General features: G+C 31.6%; 2 protein-coding genes across 2 annotated transcripts in view; one reads left to right on the top strand and one right to left on the bottom strand.

The window, feature by feature from the left end:
- The first annotated feature begins 23 nt into the window (after positions 1-23).
- On the top strand, positions 24-12,039 carry LOC143041997 (uncharacterized). The gene is made up of 9 exons (XM_076214193.1): positions 24-143; positions 1,510-1,582; positions 4,312-4,374; positions 5,623-5,694; positions 7,618-7,702; positions 8,098-8,280; positions 9,240-9,343; positions 10,204-10,304; positions 10,781-12,039. Coding segments are annotated over exons 1-9 (1,047 nt in total). The 5' UTR covers positions 24-141; the 3' UTR covers positions 11,145-12,039.
- A 5,985-nt stretch (positions 12,040-18,024) lies between these two features.
- The window catches only part of LOC143041994 (P protein-like), a 34,016-nt gene continuing 32,383 nt past the window's right edge, over positions 18,025-19,657 (bottom strand). The window contains exon 20 of the mRNA XM_076214190.1: positions 18,025-19,213. Coding sequence (XP_076070305.1) covers positions 19,105-19,213 — 109 coding nt within the window. The 3' untranslated portion in view covers positions 18,025-19,104. The remainder of the gene's footprint in view (positions 19,214-19,657) is intronic.

Below are 19,657 nucleotides of genomic sequence, written 5' to 3'. Positions count from 1 at the left end.
TATCACCGCGAAATAATGTTGCTATCACGCTTGCGTTAAAAGGTAAACTTCCGGAAACAACAGACATGTGCCATTGACCTAATTTTGAAGGGCTGTTAAAGCGTAGAAATTATAGCCTCAGTAAACTAAAACCCAGCAAAAATGTAATGATATGTTATGCTTACTTTAAGTGAGATCTATCTAAAATTAGTTGAATATAGGAACAAAAAGAACATGTATTTTTGGGTACAAGTCAATTCGTCACCTGTGACCTGGTCAATTCGGCACCTGTGATCTGGTCATTTCGGCAACTGTGATCTGGTCATTTCGGCACCTGTGACCTGGTCAATTCGGCACCTGCGACATGGTCAAAGCGGCACCATTTGAACTTTTGACATGTGAAGCCATATCGGTTTTTGGTTATTCAACTGGCAACTTTTATTTAAGAAATAATTGATGCCATGATAGGGATTGAATATATCATGATTTTACAGCGTGGGGTAAAATATCAACATAAAGGGACAACTCAAGGTAAAACCACGATATATTCAAGCCCGGGCATGAATTCATTTGATTCTAATAGGACAAATATGGCAATTCTTTGGATTGAAGAGCTCTAGGTGGATGGCAAATATTTGCCATTCTTATAAATAAATGCACTAATAAATTCTATGATATATATAATCAATATAATCAATGCCAGGCGAGCTGTATCAGCCACCCGTGATGATATCGATATCAACACGGTTGCAAAAGCTTTATCACACCTTTAATCTGTATGACGTCACGTCATCGATTGCAGTCACTGTTGCAAAGGCTTTATCAAAACCCTAATCTGTATGACGTCATGTCAAACCTATAATCTGTATGACGTCATTTCAATCCTCTTTATCTGTTTGACGTCATGTCACATAAAAACATCTACTTGAGATATATGTATATAATAAAGTGTATATGATATGGCTTTTTCAATATCACACACTGTATCAACCCTCAACCAATATAATCCCTAGGGAGAGCAGAGCTCTTAGGATTATATTGGTGTCTTGGGTTGATACGGATGCGATATTGAAAAAGCCATATGATATTCTCTATATATATCATTGATGCAAAACATCAGCAATATAAAAGAGAAAAGAGAAAATAAGATACGATTCCATTTGAGGTGAGCAAAAATTTACTTAGACTTTGAAGTGGTTTACCAGAATTTCCAAAATATGTCAATTTTAATTTTTGTTATATTTGCTATAATAAGGTTGCAATATGTTGCTATATCGAGAGGACATTAAAATAGTGTATAAATGTTAATTATCATGTTGTTATTGTATAAAGGTTGAGAATGTCCTCAGTAATAGCCAGTATTTAAGCCAGCTTGCTTAAATATTTTTTCTGATCATGTCAGAATCAAAAACAAGAATGTCTTTATAATATATTTATCCTTTATTTATCAGTCATAAGCCTTTGAATCTAAAGACTATAGTCAATTGTGTTTAGAAAAATGTTTTTATACATAATTTTGAAATTTTTCAGGGCAACATACTGGAAGTCACAACCAAAGAAATACTGCAAATTTTGTAACTGTTGGATAACAGATAATAAACCTGTGAGTATTGTATGCAATATATCTTTGCATATTTTCCCTGAATTAGCATGATCTTAGTAAAATTTACTTGACTTCTACATACATGACCTATAAATTATAATAAAAATGAAAGAAGTGGCATAATTGCCTATGAAACAACTCTCGGCATAAAGACCAAATAACAAAGAAGTTAACAACTTCGGGTTGCTGTACAGTTTAGTTAACAACCTCGGGTTGCTGTACAGTCTCCAACAATGATCAAAACCTATAAAGCATAGGATTAGCTATAAAAATGACAAATATTTAATAATTCAAAAGATAAAAACTTGCAGCTTGATTTTACTAAAATCAAATTAATGAAAAACAAATATGAAAAACATAACAAAAGATAACCACTTAGAGGGAGGGAGGGGGGTAAACATGTTCATTGACATCAAAAGGTTCTGTAACCTGGGACAGTGGTCTAATAGTACAACATAAGAAAAAAATTTATAAACTATAAAAATCACTTGAAAAGGTCTTAACCCATCAGATAGAGACACTGCACTTGAAAACCTTAAACATGTTAAAATAAAAAAAAACAACATAAGGTGCAGATCAGAGAGTATTTACAGTTACTAAAAGCTACATCCAGTTCAAAGCCAACAAGAAACTTATAAAATATCATGTGTTTACGAATTTAAAATCAATCAGTACACTTCAAATGGATTTTGTGTGGCCATATGGTGATCTATAATTGTTAATGTCTGTGTTGTTTTGTCTCTTGTGGACAGTTGTCTCATTGGCAATCATACCACATCTGCTTTTTTGGGGAAAGACGGCTTCAAGCCGTCAATTCCCTAATGGGGTTGGCCAGAGTATCATTCCCTCACGTCAATCATTTTGTTTGATAGTTTGGAAACCCCCTCAAAATGTCATACTGAAATTGATGACAAGGAGAACAGATTGACTTTAAATACATGTTTTACACATTTCCCTTCTGTTTCTCATGAAATTATCGTATATTGAGCTTTCCCTTACACTATATACGTTTCTTTTACAGTCCGGAAAAATCAGTATTACGAAATATTCTAAATATATCTAACCTAGTGACGTCATCGTTGGAATGCCACACTACACAGTCACAGGGATATCCTTTATTCATTTATAAAAATCATTCACATTATTTGTATACTAATTTAAAATCCGTATTTGTTAAATATAAACCTAATGATGTTTGCTGTAGTGTAGATGATTCACACACCAACATACAATGCTTTAATCTGAGGCTATAATCAGATAATATGTAGGTCAACTTTCGCGTGAAACAATGTCAATGGGGATACATGAGATTGGGGAGAGAAACGGCAGTTTTCATTGTTTCTGTAAAGTTCTGTTTTTAGAATCTTCCTCCAATTCAGGAGCACCTCAATTGATGAGCAATTTTACACAAAAATCAAAGTAAATGTTTCTGAACATTTAAAATGTGACATTTAGTATATGATAAGTAGTCTTCTATATAAAAAAAAAATGTGTACCAACATAATTATTGAAATGGTTAAAAAAAAAATTAAAAAAAATGTTGCTTTTTGTAGTTTATACCTATTGAGATTGGGGAGAGCAACTGCAGTTTTCATTCATTCTGTAAAGTTATGTTTTTAGAATCTTTCTCCAATTAAGGAGCACCTCAATGGTTGAGTAATTACCCACTAAAATGAAAGTTAATGTATATGAACACTAAAAATGTCACATTAAGTATATATATATGATAAGTAGTCATCAATTAAAAAATAATTTTGCGTAACAACATAATTATTGTAGTGGTCATTTTTTTTAAAAAAAATTTTAAATATTGCTTATTGTAGTTTAAAGCTATTTATGTATGAATTTTACAGATATATCAAAATGTGGGATCTGGAAACAAACTTCACACAGCTTATATCAATCATTATGATTTTATAAGTACATGTATCCCTGTGATGAGAGTTGTATCTGGGGACTTTATCAATGGAAAATTAAAACTGAATAGATTTTTCAGTCCTCACTTTCTTGAGAATACTGTCACAAAAAATTGAGAATGGTCTTAGCCTGCCGTTCAGTTGTACATAATTAAAATTCTAAAATATATTGTAGTAGTTGTTAAATTCAATTGAATTTTAGATAATTAACTCCCAACTTTAATAAAAATCTTTTGATTTAGAAGGTGTAGATCTCATTGGTCCAAATTGTCTCTATGATGAATTCTTGACTAAGGAAATGAAATAACAATAAACAACAATTAGTTTCATTATTGTCAGCCTTTCTTTATGTTCTAGCTGTTCTTTTGCTCATTCTTTGTATGTAGACCATCAAAAGAAACCCCCCAAATTTGAAACAATGGCCGTCTTTTCCCTCAGAGCTCTTCAGCTCTTTGATTATATGTATAAGGATAGATTAAACTACTAAATTTAATTGGCCATAATTATGATTAAAGATCTATGTAATTCATATTCCACACCTACAACAGTAATATCTCATTTTATTTCTGGTCTGTGCTTATAAGTTTTTGTTTTATCATATAACTATATGAGGTACATCTAGTGTACTATCAAACCATGTTCATGTCGATTTGAAACTTAGTACACAAGTTTGTTGCAATAAAATGAAAGACTTGTGTACAAATTATCAGTCACTATTTTTCAATATGTTGTATTCATGTCAGATGTAACGATTTGTGTACTTTATGGAATCATTTTTCTTTGCTTTATAATTTTTTTGGGTGTTTTTTTCAGAGTGTTGATTTTCATGAAAGAGGCAAAAATCATCAGGAAAATGTCAAAAGAAAGATTAACGAGGTTTGTTAATTAAATCGGTATTGTACAATATAGGAACAACAAGAAACATTTCCAATTTTTTTTATGTAAATGATTATATATTTATACACCCTCATCTTTTTGTTTGTAATCATGGTAATGTAAAACAAATTTTAAATTTTGAGGCCCCTTGTTTTTTAATTCTTGCTGGTTCCTATTTGTCATAAAAGGTAAAAAAAAAACTAAAATCTAATAAACCTGAATATCATCATGATTTCTAACTATTAAACCTTAAATTTCTAAAATAAGTAAGGTGCAAGTCTAGGGGCGCACTACGTTTGCGCGCATTTGGGGATTAACATGTTTTACGTTTGTGCGCATTTATCTTACTAGTAAACTCAGGTAAAAAAGGGTATATAATGAAATATAAATAATATAAAAATTCATTATCTTTGAAAATATATTTTAATTATAAGTTGTTTATATTGTCTTCTAAGACAACATATAAAGTGCACGTGATAAATTCTGTTGTAACTTAAGGCATACATGTAACTTCATTTTCAGGGTAAACAAGTACCCTGAATAGTGATCTCTTTTAAATTCGTTAGTTTGTAAAGTGTTGTCAAGGCTCGGACATTTGAAGCTTTTTTTTAATATAGCAAATCGGAGGGAAAATCATTAGTATATGATGAGTATTAAACTTTCCAGATTGATAGAATATAATGCAACCGACTTATCCTGCCTGTATCTAACTTCTACCTCCTCGTGGGTGAGTAGGTGACTTAGACTAACGGAAAAGGTATCATCGTCTTTTACTTAAAAATAATTGAATAAATTTATAGATAAAAAGTGTTATTGTTTAAGCTTATGTGCGTTTACCTGTCAAATAAATACGTGCAAACGTAAAGATTTTTGCGTGCAAATGTAATGGTAATGCGCGCAAACGTAATGCACCGAAGTCTAGTGCCGTTTCAGATGTTTTTTTGAGATATAATCTGCATTGTTGGGTTTAGCATTTCCCGTGTAAAGAATTACTTTGAAAGTCTCTGGTAACTTTTCAAATCCTGTTTATATTTATAAATATCTTTTTCAGAAATATTTCACAGGGTAACTATATTTATACCCGTCTGTTTTAGAAACCAATGGAACTCAAAAGTGGGTCAAAATACCCATTTTATATCTCAAATTAAGGTAAAGAAGCCTGTAATGCAACATGAACCGTCTTTTAAAGATATCTTCCATTGAATGGCTGATGAATTTGGGAAAATTGAATCTACATTTTTGTTTCAGGTTAAAAAGAAAAGTACTGAACAAGCTAAAGAGAGGGAAGAATTGGAAGATGACATGAAAAAGATGGAAAAGGTAAAAACAAATACACAACTGATATAGGAGGGTTTGGATGGGGTTAAATGATTAAAGAATAATGCCCTTAAAAAATAAAGATTAGAGAATAACAGGCAAAAAGAATGAAGATTAGAGAAAAAAGGGGTGAAAATTAAATGTTTACAGAGTAACAGACCCCCCCCCCCCAATCCAGACCCTCATATAGAGTAGTTGTTCTTGTTTCTGACACAAGAATTGAGCTTTCATATACATAAAACAAAAATTGGTTTGGATTTAACAGGATAAAAAATACCATGTCCATCTCAGAGAGGAACCTGATCATTTGCTGTTGTTGTTTCCTTTTAACTGTTTTAGGTTGAAGACATTAGTGTTTTACATTGGGGTCTCATTCAAAAGCTGTCTACACTTGGTGTGATTAAGAGCTTTCAGGGATCTCCATGGCCTGTTTAACGATGGCGCCCCGCCATTGTTCAAATGTCTTGCGCCATCGTCAAATGACTTGCGCCATCGTCAAATGACTTGCGCCATCGTTAAATTGTCTTGCGCCATCGTTAAATTGTCTTCCGCCATCGTTCAAAACTTCATCATTTTTTGCAGCCCGACGCCATTTTTTTTTTCATTTATAATCAAATGCATGTAATTGCATAACCCTTAGGCTTTTTATGTTATAAATTATAATCCAATACAGTTTTAACGCCTGAGGGATATCCGAGCTTGTACAGGTAGATCAACAAACCAGACAGGAGAATACTATCTGAGGATAGACGATCTATTTGTCGAATTAATCAACTAAGTTTCAGCAAATGATTATGATAATTTAGATTAAATAAATAAATTAATAATCCAGTTACAAAGAAAACAGTTTAACAAGTCGAACACGTGCTTTATTTTGACTTATGCAATCAGCATCCCCCTTTTTTAAGAAGTACAAAATAAGACGCAAAACAGTAATTATTATTTTATTGGAAATAACTCGAGTACTGCTGTAACGATAATTTAGAATTAGTTTAAAAGTTTAAAAGTAAAAACTTAAATATTTCCTGTAAAGAAATATCGTATCGTAATTCCGAATTCATTTCGTATATTACAATCAAATTGATACATCCGCGTTTCCAGTTTCTATTGAGACTCGAAAGATGCATGTTGCACAGCATCAATTTGTCAGATAAAGTCATTAAAAACCTTTTCATTTGTCAATGTTTGCTTTACAAATCTCTTTAACCTTTTATATAACCCGTACGAATCGTTTTGTTGTTGCTGCAAATCAGCCATATACCGGTAATGGGTTCTGAATTTGACAGTGTCCATGAAAAATAAGCTCCACATCATATGATTTTTAACCCCCATAACAATCACCAAAAATACAAGAAATCTACATGGAGACCTTCATGACAGCTTCTAGTCATTCTTGACTATGGGGGGACCATGAAGACTTGGCATTTGAATGGTTAAAAATGGCAATAAATGAAAATATTGAACCATGATACTTCTAATTCTATAATGAAAATTCAAATAAATATAATTTAAATAAGCAATGATTTAGCGTGTTCACCATTCCTTGTATGGAGGGATAAAATACTTCCGGATGCGCTACACTGTACAGCGTAGACACGGTTTGTAATGGTGAAAGTTCCTCCATCGTTCAATTTTCATCCATGGAGATCCCTGGAGCTTTACTCTTATAAATAGAAATAATAAAATTTGGTATGAGTGCCAATGAGACAACTCTCTATTAAAGTCACAATGTGTAAATAGTAAACAATTAAAGGCAAAGTATGGCCTTCAACACTGAGTCTTGGCTCACACCAAACAGCAAGCTATAAAGGGACCCCAAAATGACTAGTGTAAAACAATTCAAACAGGAAAATCTACCAGTTTTATTGCTAAATGTTGTTTAATTTTTCTTGAATGATAATGTAATGTTTGATAATTTGATTACAGGCAGCCATGGAAGCTTTCAAGAAAGATTTGAAGGATAATCCTGAACTTGCAGCAAAATATGGTGTAAAAATTAGAACTGATGCTGGTAAAATCTCATTTGTATAAGGTAACTGTGGGTGAAATGATATCGGTGGTAAAATATCAGGTGGAAGTAACTAGTCAGACACAACATTGAAAAAATAAAAAATTCAAGATTTCATTCAAATCTGAAATATGATTTAATAGATAATCTTTCAAAACACACATTGAACAGAATTATATAACTAGCAATACTCAACCATAATAAAATATACATGTAATTCATGCAAGTTAATTGTTTGTTAAATAAAAAAATATATACTTGATAATGATATTATTTTAATAAATGTTTGCATATTATTATTTTCTTTAATATTATTGATTTTGTTTCAGTTTTGGACTATTTTAAACGTTCTATTTTAAATTGATATCAAATAGCTTACCTATTTACATTTTTTACAGAAAAGCTAGCTGACAAAGAAGCAAAACGGAAAGAGAGAGAGGCAAAATTGAAAAAGGAGGAAGAAGAGAGAGAAGCAGTTTTAAAAGCAGAGGAGGAATTGATGACCAAACTAGCTACATGTAAATGGTTTGAAGCTAAATCACCAGAAGGTTACTCTTACTACTGGAATGTAGAAACTAATGGTAAAATGAAATGATACTTATTTTGGAAACCAGGAACAAAATGTCAATCAGCATTTTTATGCCTCCATCGTAGTAGAGTATGCATTGAATTTTACTCTTTTTTGTCTGTACTCGCCCAATTTTTTTTTCTCTAACTTAATTTTGCCTCAACCAGATCTTATGAAACTTATTCACAATGCTCATTACCACAAAACATAGACTAAATTTGAATTGTGTTGAAATCACATATACTGTATTAGAGTTATGCCCCTTTATAAATGGCAAAATGCTGAATTTTTTATATTCATTTTACAACTTAAGTTTGTCTCAAACAATGCAAATGTTATAGCACGTGTACAAAATGTTAATTACCACAAAACTCAAATCAAGTAATGATTTTGGTAGTGTCACTTACAGTTATGTTCCTGTATAAATTCATATGATATGCAAGCGGGAGCATCATCTGTGTCCCATGGACACATTCCCTATTTATTTATCATGTATTGTAGTTAGGTATGCTACAATATGCTTATATTATTATTTCTAAAAATAAGTTCTCTCTCTTGCGACATTAGTTATGAAAGTAAAACTTCAGTTTGCTGTTTCTGGGGTTAAAGTGTTTTGTGATTAGGTTTCACAGACAAAACAAGTCTAAGTCTTAAGTTACTGTAAACCATCTAATTTTTTAGTGCAATTTTTTTCCCTGACTTTTGCAAGAAGAAAAGAACGCAAATATTAATCGGCATATAAACGTGAAACTAGGATCTTTGCTATTTATCTGCATCACAAATATTTCATAATCACAACATTTGATTGGTCTGAAGCGGACTTTAAAGGACTAAATGCGAAATAAAGTATCCCAGAAAACTAGTTGGTTTTACAGTATATAACAGGTTATGTTACTTTTATCTTTTACTTAATGTTTGTGCATAGAGGGGTTATGAAATAATAACGAAATTATTTGGTATAATATTATTCAGAAACAATTTGGGTAGCACCAGAGGAATTTGTCAGTTTAGCAGAAGTTAGAGCCCAGGAAGAGAAAGCAAAAGAAGAAGCAGAAAAACAAAAAGCTTTTGAAGAGGTTTGTTTTCCCCTCTTTTGAAGGAAATTAAACATACTTTTATTATTTCAACTTATACTGTAGAACTTCAAATTTTGTAGATAATTTCACTGTTAATTATAAACATTTCAGGATATTTAAAAAATAAAACTAAAGTAGCAATGTTTAGATAAGAAATCAGTTAGTTTTTGAAAAAAATTATATATGGAGATGTGGTATGATTGCCAATGAGACAGCTATCCACCAGAGATTAAATGCAGTTGATGTAAACAATTATAGGCCACCGCACAGCTCTCATCATTACAATTGGCCTAACTATTACAAACCAATTTCCGAAAAAAACAAATAAGAACTACATGAACCAACATCTAGTACAATTTTCAACAATGACCTGTCTTGAAACTTTGATTTTTAGGTAAAGATTGCATGAAATGCAATCAATACCTTACAGGACTGACTTGATATCTAAATGTTCCAAGGCTGACCGCTGCCTTTTTTGATACACAAAATATAGTGCATTGACTATAACATTCCATACATACTATCCATGAACATTTCCAGAAATTTATCAATGTATTATACGCTCAGATATTCAAGGCACAAAATGATGTTTCACTTGTCAAGAAAATTACAAACTTTTGCAAAGTGCAGGAATCTATATCTGTTCTAAAAATATAAATTATGTCATTGTTAACGTCATCTTTAAAATTGGAGTTATCTTCCTTTGTGTAGAATAGCTGTTAAATCAACAACAACCAAAGTGATATTTAATTTTACTTCCCACTGATAAATTTAAGCAATCTCTACTGCTCAGTGCTTTCAAGCACTTTGATTTTTTAAAATGATTGAAAAATACATTTTGAAAGGTTATGTAATTTCAGCAAAATCTAGAAGAAGATGAAAGTGAGGCTGGAGTTTCAGTGGGACCAATGCCTAGAGTACCCCAGTCAGCTTATGGTAGATGGCAAACAATTGCTCACCAGTAAGTGCACAATTTGTTAGATTCAACCATTTTCTGTTTGTGAGGAGAACAATGTGTATAAAATACATACAGTGTAGGAATGTTTTAATTACAACAATATAATTTGGATTTTAAACTAAAAGATGGACAAACAATATTTGTGTTTTAATACTACAAAGATCTATATATAAATAAGAAGATGTGGTATGAGTGACAACTCACCATCCAAGTCACAATATATAAAAAGTTAACAACAATAATGTCATAGTATGACCTTTAACACAGAGCCTAGGCTCACACTGAACAGCAAGCTATAAAGAGCCCCAAAATAGCCTTTTTACATTGTTTTACCTAAGGTTAGCCTTTTCATAAAAAAAAGTATGAAGATACTAAGAAGCAACCAAGGATAATTCACCAAAATTGATACACACAAAATAAATGATTCCACACTAGTACTTTCAAAGTCATTTTAGCACTTAACTATTTATATTTTCCAGGGAAGAAGAGGAAGAGTCTGCGTCAGAATTCTATGGACTTCCATCAGAAGCTCCTCCCCAACCAATACCAACAGAAACCCCTCCCCCACCACTGCCCGCAGAACCAGAGATTATTCCACTACCTCCATCAGAACCTCTGCCAATAGAACACATACCATTACCACCTCCACCAGAGGAAATACAAATTCCTCCACCAGAGGAGGTAAAACTTCCTCCACCTCAAGAGGAAAAGAAAACACAGGAAAAGCGATCTAAATTTAAAGAGAAAACTGTGACATCTCTTGGTAAAGACACTAATGTGACATTTAAGAAAAGAAAATTAGCCTCTGGAGCAAGAAATGTACGACGGAGAGATGATGATTGATTGTATTTGAATTGTATTAGGATATTTAATATGACAAAGCTACCCATTATCAGGAAAAATTCTTGATATAAGGAATTATGTCAAATATGCATCATTATTTGAAATATCATAACAAAACTTAAAAGGTATAGCACCATCTTATCATTGTGATGCAGAGAAGGCAAATTAAAATTGCCACTTGGGGAGGTGTGAAACATGTTGTACAGGTTAAAATGTCTGCAGGTTTCTTAAATTACTTCTTTGGGTGGTTATTTTTAATTGCTATATTTGGGTACCATAAATGTAACTAGTGGCAGATCTAGAACCTTTCATAAGGGGGTCCACTGACTGCCTGCTCCAGTCATGCTTTAGTGATTCCCTATATAATCAACCAATTTTTTTCCCACGAAAAGGGGGGGGGGCAGGGCCCCCTGGATCCACCAATGGGAACATATATTGTAAACATTGTTTTGGAATTTTCTTATGGCACTGTGTTTACTGATTTTAAAAGTGTGTATTAAATCAAAACCATACATTTTCATACACAATGATATGATATTAATGAAATCTGTATTAATCTGAGTTATCAAGGCTAATTGAATGACAAGACATTGGGGAGAGTTCCACATTTCATATTGGGTAATTTGATATATAGGGAAGTTAATAGGGTGTTATCAGGTAACTACCACAACTTTCGAAGTTGCACAGTAATTAAGGGAATTAGATAGTTTTTCAATAAATAAGAAAATAAGTATACCTATAGAACTCAACAGTACTCTTTCAGTACAATAGAACTGTTCAGACAAAGGAATTGTATGTATCATATTTGATGTTGGATATTGGAGATTTGTATAAAAGTATGAATGTGATATGTCATAATATATTTTGTCATTTGATAAATTAAATGCTACTGTAATAATACTTGTTGTGTTGTTTGTTTTATAGCAGACTAGATTGTAAACTCGCCAGGAGGTTCGTTTTGTTTAAGATAAAATTGAGAATTGAAATGGGGAATTTGTCAAAGAGACAACAACCCTACCAAAGAGCAGAAAACAAAAATTAGCCGAAGGCCACCAATGGGTCTCCTATACAGCGAGAAAAATCAGCACTCAGAGCCGTGCTTCAGCTGTCCCCTTAACAAAAATATGTACTAGCTCAATGATAATGGACCCCATTTTTTATTTTTTTATCTAGCCTTTGACATTAGTCGAAAAAGTGAGACAGAGCGATCCTACATTCCGTTGGCAGCTGCGTCCACAAATATTCAAGTTTTTGAAGTTTTAATAACTTTCTTGAACTATCCTGAATTTCTTCCAAACTTGGACAGAAGCTTGTTTATGTTCATAAGATAGTATTCAGAAGTTGATTTTGTAAAAATAAAATTCCATTTTTTCCATATTTTACTTATAAATGGACTTAGTTTTTCTGCCAGGAAACATTACATTCACTCTGTGGTTTAAGTTTTTAAAATTTTAATAACTTTCTTAAACTATACTGGAATTGTACCAAAATTGGACAGAAACTTGTTCATGATCAGAAGTTAGTATCCAGAAGTAAATTTTGTAAAAAGAAAATTCCATTTTTTCCGTATTTTACTTATAAATGGACTTATTTTTATCTGCCAGGAAACATAACATTCACTCTTTGGTTAAAGTTTTTAAAATTTTAATAACTTTCTTAAACTATCCTGGAATTGTACCAAAATTGGACAGAACCTTGTTTATGATCAGAAGTTAGTATCCAGAAGTAAATTTTATAAAAAGAAAATTCCAATTTTCTTGTATTTTACTTATAAATGGACTTAGTTTTTCTTTCAGTTAACATTACATACAGTCTGCAGTTAAAGTTTTTAAAACATTTTTAAGATTCTTAAAACTATTCTGGATTTTTACCAAACTTGTGCAGAAGCTTCTGACAATCAACAGATAGTATCGAGAGGAATATTTTTATTGTCTTTTTCCTCATTTTTGTTAAGTGTATGATTAACAGCATACGTAGCGAGACACTGGGTTCCGCGGAACCCTTACAAATGTTTTTAGAAAGCAAATGAAAGTCTGATATATTATGGTGGTTTTTTTTTCTACAGAATTTGCTTTATTTTGATTTGGAATTTTTCCATATTGATCATTTACCGCAAAAAAGATGTACAGAATTTTGTCAATGAATCAGACATTTACATTGGAGTTAAGTGTTGTAAAATGATTTCTTTGAGATGTTAATGTGATTTAAAATCTTTTGGGTAGGGATGGCTACACTTTATTCATTCAATGTAAAACAAAAATTGTGGGTTTAAAACATCAATTGAAACATTTTACGACAACACATTTCTACACTAAAGTGTTAATATTATATAATCCTATATATTTATAAATTATATTAGCACAACCTTGAAAGGCTTTGACAAATTGTACTATTTTTTCAATTTTATTGGCCAAAGATTGACCCTTATAGCTGGTTGTAACATCTCTGTTAATCTTTTAATTGGAGTTAACACTTACATTGTTTAATTGATAAGACGTTGATATTTTTCTTTTTTTTTCATATTGAGGAAAACAATATACAGGAAAGTTCAATAAGCTTTATCAGGTAAATACAAAAATAAATAAAAAAATTAATTGTCTAATTATAAGATATATTAAGTTACCTAGTAATTTCAGGAATTAATTGTCTCATATTTGAGATGTGTATACAGTATAAACGTGATGTGTCAATATCTATTTTGCCTTTAAACGAATTAGATACTACTCTGAGTTATAGTGGTCTAGATCTTCTAGTCTTCACAAGAATTTAAGTTGTGCTAATTAAAATTGGGAAAGGAAATGGGGAACGTGTCAAAGCGACAACAACCCGACCATAGAGCAGACAACTGCTGAAGGCCACCAATGGGTCTTCAATGTAGCCAGTAACCCATGCACCTGGAGGCGTCTTTCAGCTGGCCCCTTAAAAAAATATGTATACTAGTTCAGTGAGAATGGACGTCATACTAAACTCCGAATTATACACAAGAAATTAAAATTAAAAATCATACAAGACTTACAAAGGCCAGAGACTCCAGACTTGGGACAGGCGCAAAATTGCGGCGGGGTTAAACATGTTTATGAGATCTTAACCCTCCCCTATACCTCTATAAACGCATAACAATACGCACATTAGAATTCAGTTCAAGAGAAGTCCGAGTCTGATGTCAGAAGATTTAACAAAAGAAAATAAACAAAATGACAATAATACATAAACAACAACAGACTACTAGCAGTCAATCTAATTAAAAACCGATCTCTCATCGCTCCCGTTTTCTAATATGTCGCGTGGGAGTTAACTGACGTGCCAGATCCAGACCTCAATTAAACTGATTGAAAGACTATGTCTTCATCATATGAATATCAGGCACAATCCCTCCCGTTAGGGGTTTACTATCCTATTATCATCAAATATATGGAAAGAACATAACCCGTGACATGCCAACAACTGGTTTTTTTTTTTGGAATAAATGTGTTTAGTTCCGATGCAAAGACCCTATAAGTGAATCAATATTGAAGCCAAAATATGCTATTCAATGACCTGACATTAGTATCGTAACTATATCCCTCTTAATAAGTCTGTTTAAAGGTTTTGTAAGCTTTTGAGGTGAATACTGACATTTTTGTGCTTTGTAAAGAATATTAACATAAAAGATTGGATGTGAAAAACCTGAACGTATAAGATGTCTGTATGTTGAGTTATATTTACAAATTATTTCATTATACCAATGATAATTTTTAGTAAATGTTTTGACTAGTTTGTGATATCGAAAACCCTGGTGTAATAATTTTTCAGTATTATATACATTTCTCTGCTAAAATCTAATATGCTATTACATACACGAGCGAATCGAACAAGTTAAAATATATATACACCATAAGATGGTGACAAGGGAACGTCACCATCTAAAAATGGATAATTAACGATAGGAAATGAAAAAATCATCTCTTTTATCATAAATTTTTGTATTTAGCTTCCCGTTAATCATATAGATATCAAGATCGAGAAAAGGGCAGTGGTCATTGTTAGTATTAACTTTATTTAAAGTACGTTCAACAGGATGAATTTTTTTAGTATACATACTGAAGTCGTCATTATTGAGAGCCAATATATCATCCAAATATCTAAAAGTATTGTTAAATTTTTGTATCTTGGTCTTTAGTCATTCAGCCTAGTGTAAATCTGATATATTTTAGTTGCTGTTCCAAAGTTGCTTATCTATTAACATAAATTTAAACCATTCATACCACACGTTTATCAATGTTTTTGATTTCATACATTAAGATTTATACATGATCTTCTGCAATGGCCTATGTACATTTGTACAGAATTTTAATGAATTGAAAATAAAGGTTAAACAACATTTATTTTCACCCTCTTGTATGATTGCAAAGTTGTGAATTGATAAGAATCACAAACTAGACACTCTAAAAAGTCTGTGTCACAGACCTTGGTCTATGTGCATATTAAACAAAGGACACAGATGGTTTAATGACGAAATTGTGTTTTGGTGATGATGATGTGTTTGTAGATCTTACTTTACTGAACATTCTTGCTGCTTACAATTATCTCGATCTATAATGAACTTGGCCCAGTAGTTACAGTGGAAAATGTTTTGTAAAAATTTACAAAAATTTACAAAATTTATGAAAATTGTTCAAAATTGAATATAAAGGGCAACAACTCCTTAAGGGTTCAATTGACCATTTTGGTCAATTTGACTTATTTGTAGGTCTTACTTTGCTGTACATTATTGCTGTTTAAAATTTATCTCTATCTATAATAATATTCAAGATAGTTACAAAAAGCTGCAAGATTTTATCAAAATTACCAATTCAGGGGCAGCAACCCAACAACTGGTTGCCTGATTGTTCTGAAATTTTAGGTCAGATAGAAATTGACCTAATGAACAATTTTATCCGCGTCAGATTTGCTCTAAATGCTTTGGTTGCAGAGATATGAGCCAAAAACTGTTTTTTACCCTATGTACTATTTTTAGCCATGTCGGCCATCTTGGTTCGCAGGCGAGGTCATCGGACACATTTTTTAAACTAGATACCCTAATGATGATTGTGGACAAGTTTGGTTAAATTTGTCTTAGTAGTTTCAGAGGAGGAGATTTTGGTAAATGATTACAAAAATTTACGAAAATTGTTAAAAATTGACTATAAAGGGCAATAACTCTTTAAGGGGTCAACTGACCATTTTGGTCATGTTGACTTTTTTGTAGATCTTACTTTGCTGAACATTATTGCTGTAACAGTTTATTTATATCTATAATAATATTCAAGATAATAACCAAAAACGTCAAAATTTTCTTTAAATTACCAATTCAGGGGCAACAACCCAACAACGGGTTGTTCGATTCATCTGAAAATTTCAGGCCAGATAGATCTTGACCTAATAAACAATTTTACCAGGTAAGATTTGCTCTAAATGCTTTGGTTTCAGAGATATAAGCCAACAACTACATTTTCCCCTATGTTCTATTTTTAGCCATGACGGCCATTTTGGTTGGTTGGCTGGGTCATTGGACACAAATTTTAAACTAGATACCCTAATGATGATTGTGGCCAAGTTTGGTTAAATTTGGCCCTGTAGTTTCAGAGGAGAAAATTTTTGAAAAAGTTAACGTCGACGGACGCCAAGTGATGAGAAAAGCTCACTTGGCCCTTTGGGCCAGGTGAGCCAAAAAAAAAAAACCAGATGTATTGATATTGTAAGTAGAAAAAATAAATAAATACAATACCAAACTGCAAGGAAAATTTTATCCGTAAAGTTATTTATTAATTAGCAATAGGTGCAGGCATTTGTGTAGAAAATATTGATTTAAACCTGGTTTCAGTTTATAGTCATTATAACTCGGAGAGTATCTTTGTATGACCAAAAGAAAGATTTAAGAGCAAAATTTGATTCTTTTGTATTTTATTAAATGCAGAATTTTTTTTTGCAGTAGCATACGACCAGCCATTATATTTTATGAAATGAAATCATTTTGTGTAGGATTTAAACAAATGACTAGGACACTGAAGTGATCTAAACGATGTCATCGAAAAAGGGACCTCAAATGGAATAGACAAGCCCTCAATTAAACTCGTCATATATATCAGGATTGACATTTTGTACGTTTCGTACAAAAAAGACTTGTCGGTGACAATGGAATCAAATAAATTGAACTGGCCAAATAGGACGACTTTGTGTAAAGGAGTTTAAAATCTTATATGGTCATTTTTATAAATTTCCTGTTACAAAACTTTGAATTTTTCGAAAACTATTGATTATCTTATCCTAGGAATAAATTACCTTAGCCGTATTTGGGTCAACTGTTTGGAATTTTGGGTTCTCAATTAATGCTCTTCGACTTTATACTTGTTTTGCTTTAAACTTTTTTTATCTTAGCGTCACTGATGAGTCTTATATAGACGAAACGCGTGTCTGGCGTATTAAATTATAATCCTGGTACCTTTGATAACAATTTAAAGTTATCCATGACTGTCACAATAATTGCATGTTGTTAACCGTGCCAGAAGCAAAGCAATGACCACTGAGCCGATGATACACAGGAGTTATACAGATCACCAACAACTGTATCGACTCAGTGCTTAAAATGAAAATAACGTGTAATAGAGTTGATGCGGCCAAAACTTCTTTTCTTGGTAAACCTTGATCAGAAACATTAAAACCATAAAATGTGAAAGCCAATGATGTAAAATAGTTGGATTAAAAAGAATAGTAGAACCTTTTTTGTTGGTCGTGGACAAATGATGTCTGCCAAATTACCGCCTCATATTTTTCCTAGGAATTAGAAAAGACATTATCCTTTACTATTAGATGTATGAGTACCACTGAATAATATTGTGTCAAAATCAAGAAACACCAAGTATAAACCCCATGATGCTTTTATTCAAAACAGTAAAATGGAAACATAAGCAACAGCTTCTATGGTATATTCTCGGTTCGGTTTTTGAAAGATTTATAGAATCTGATCAAGAATAGAATAAAAGACATTATACATATTATTTTAACAAACAAAAAGTCAATTCTCAATTTACTCTAAATATCACGTTTTTGTGTTAATTTCTTGAATAAAAGTGAAAAGTTACTACTGTAGCAAGATACTGGTATATAATAAAAATAATGAAACATTATTTCCGAAACATCAAAATCAAAATTTCTAAATTTTTATAGCAGTATCGTGGTAATATTAGCATGAATATCAACCGATAAATTAATGAAATTGAGACTAATGAACTTTGTTGCCATATGGATCCTTGAAATAATCACATTTTAATCTCAAAGTAATAATAACATAAGATAACAAAAAAGTTACAAAAACAAAAACAAGAATAGCACTATTTGATATAACATTGTCAAGTTCATTGTAATACGAAAATAAATTAGTTATTATTTTTACTGTTTTATGTATATCTACATAAAGACACAATCAATCATATCACATGATACATTTGTAAGTCATACTTTTTCCTCAAGGAAAAGAACAACCCTCATTAAGATGTTAAACAATGTTTTATTTAATTGTGTCTCACTATGATGCATGTGAAACTTTGGTAAACCTTAGTAAACTGAATTACGTATTCGCTCATTTGTTCATTCTTGTACATAATTCGAAGTAAAACTTCAAACAAAGTCATAGATTGACAAATTGGGAGAATAAGCATGACAATGAGATATAAATAACTTTTGTATGGTTTGCAATAAAGAAATGGCAATATTTGACAAATTCAAAATAACATATGATTAACGATAAAAAAAACTTGTTTTTATTTTTCCAGCAAAAGCAAACCTTTTACTAGAAATTCACTATAACACAGGAGTGATGCTTAGTACAAATATTCTCATATATTACCACAGTTATAGTTTAACAACCATGTATTCAACTGTTAGATTGGTATGTAACATCTTTATTGTCAACATTCATTTGATAAAAATGAATAGTTAACACTTATTTTAATTGATCCTGTACACTTGGATGCCATTCAATAGCGACATGGAAAAGGAGTAGATATCCCATTGCTACAATATTTGATACAACCATCATCGGAAATCCAACCCTGAAAAAATGATTGTATGTCATGAATTTAAGAGTCAAAGAAAAAAGTAAAATAACAAAAATCGCAAAAACCAATGTATATTCAAAATATTCAAAGCTAAAATATATAAAACGAATGGAAAACAACGGTCACGTCCATTTCATGAAGTAGAAGATGGTTGATTAAATCCTGGTTTTAAAGCTTATCTTTCTTGAACACGTTTATAGTTTGATGTGAATGCTTCTAAATTTCTTATAATGAATAGATACGATAAAACAAATATGGCTTATTCCAATTTAGTTAAAACATAACATTGAAAAAATAGCAAATCTTAATAATGAAGATTACTAGTACTAAGCATTAAAAAACCACTTCAATTTATTACTTTCTTGAAAAAATACGTTCGAAAGAATTGCAGATGTTTTACAGATAGAATTGAGAATGAAAATGGGGAATTTGCCAAAG

Source organism: Mytilus galloprovincialis, chromosome 8, assembly GCF_965363235.1.
Source record: "Mytilus galloprovincialis chromosome 8, xbMytGall1.hap1.1, whole genome shotgun sequence".
Classification (NCBI taxonomy): Eukaryota; Metazoa; Mollusca; class Bivalvia; order Mytilida; family Mytilidae; genus Mytilus; species Mytilus galloprovincialis.
This window is presented reverse-complemented; position numbering and strand designations above follow the sequence as displayed.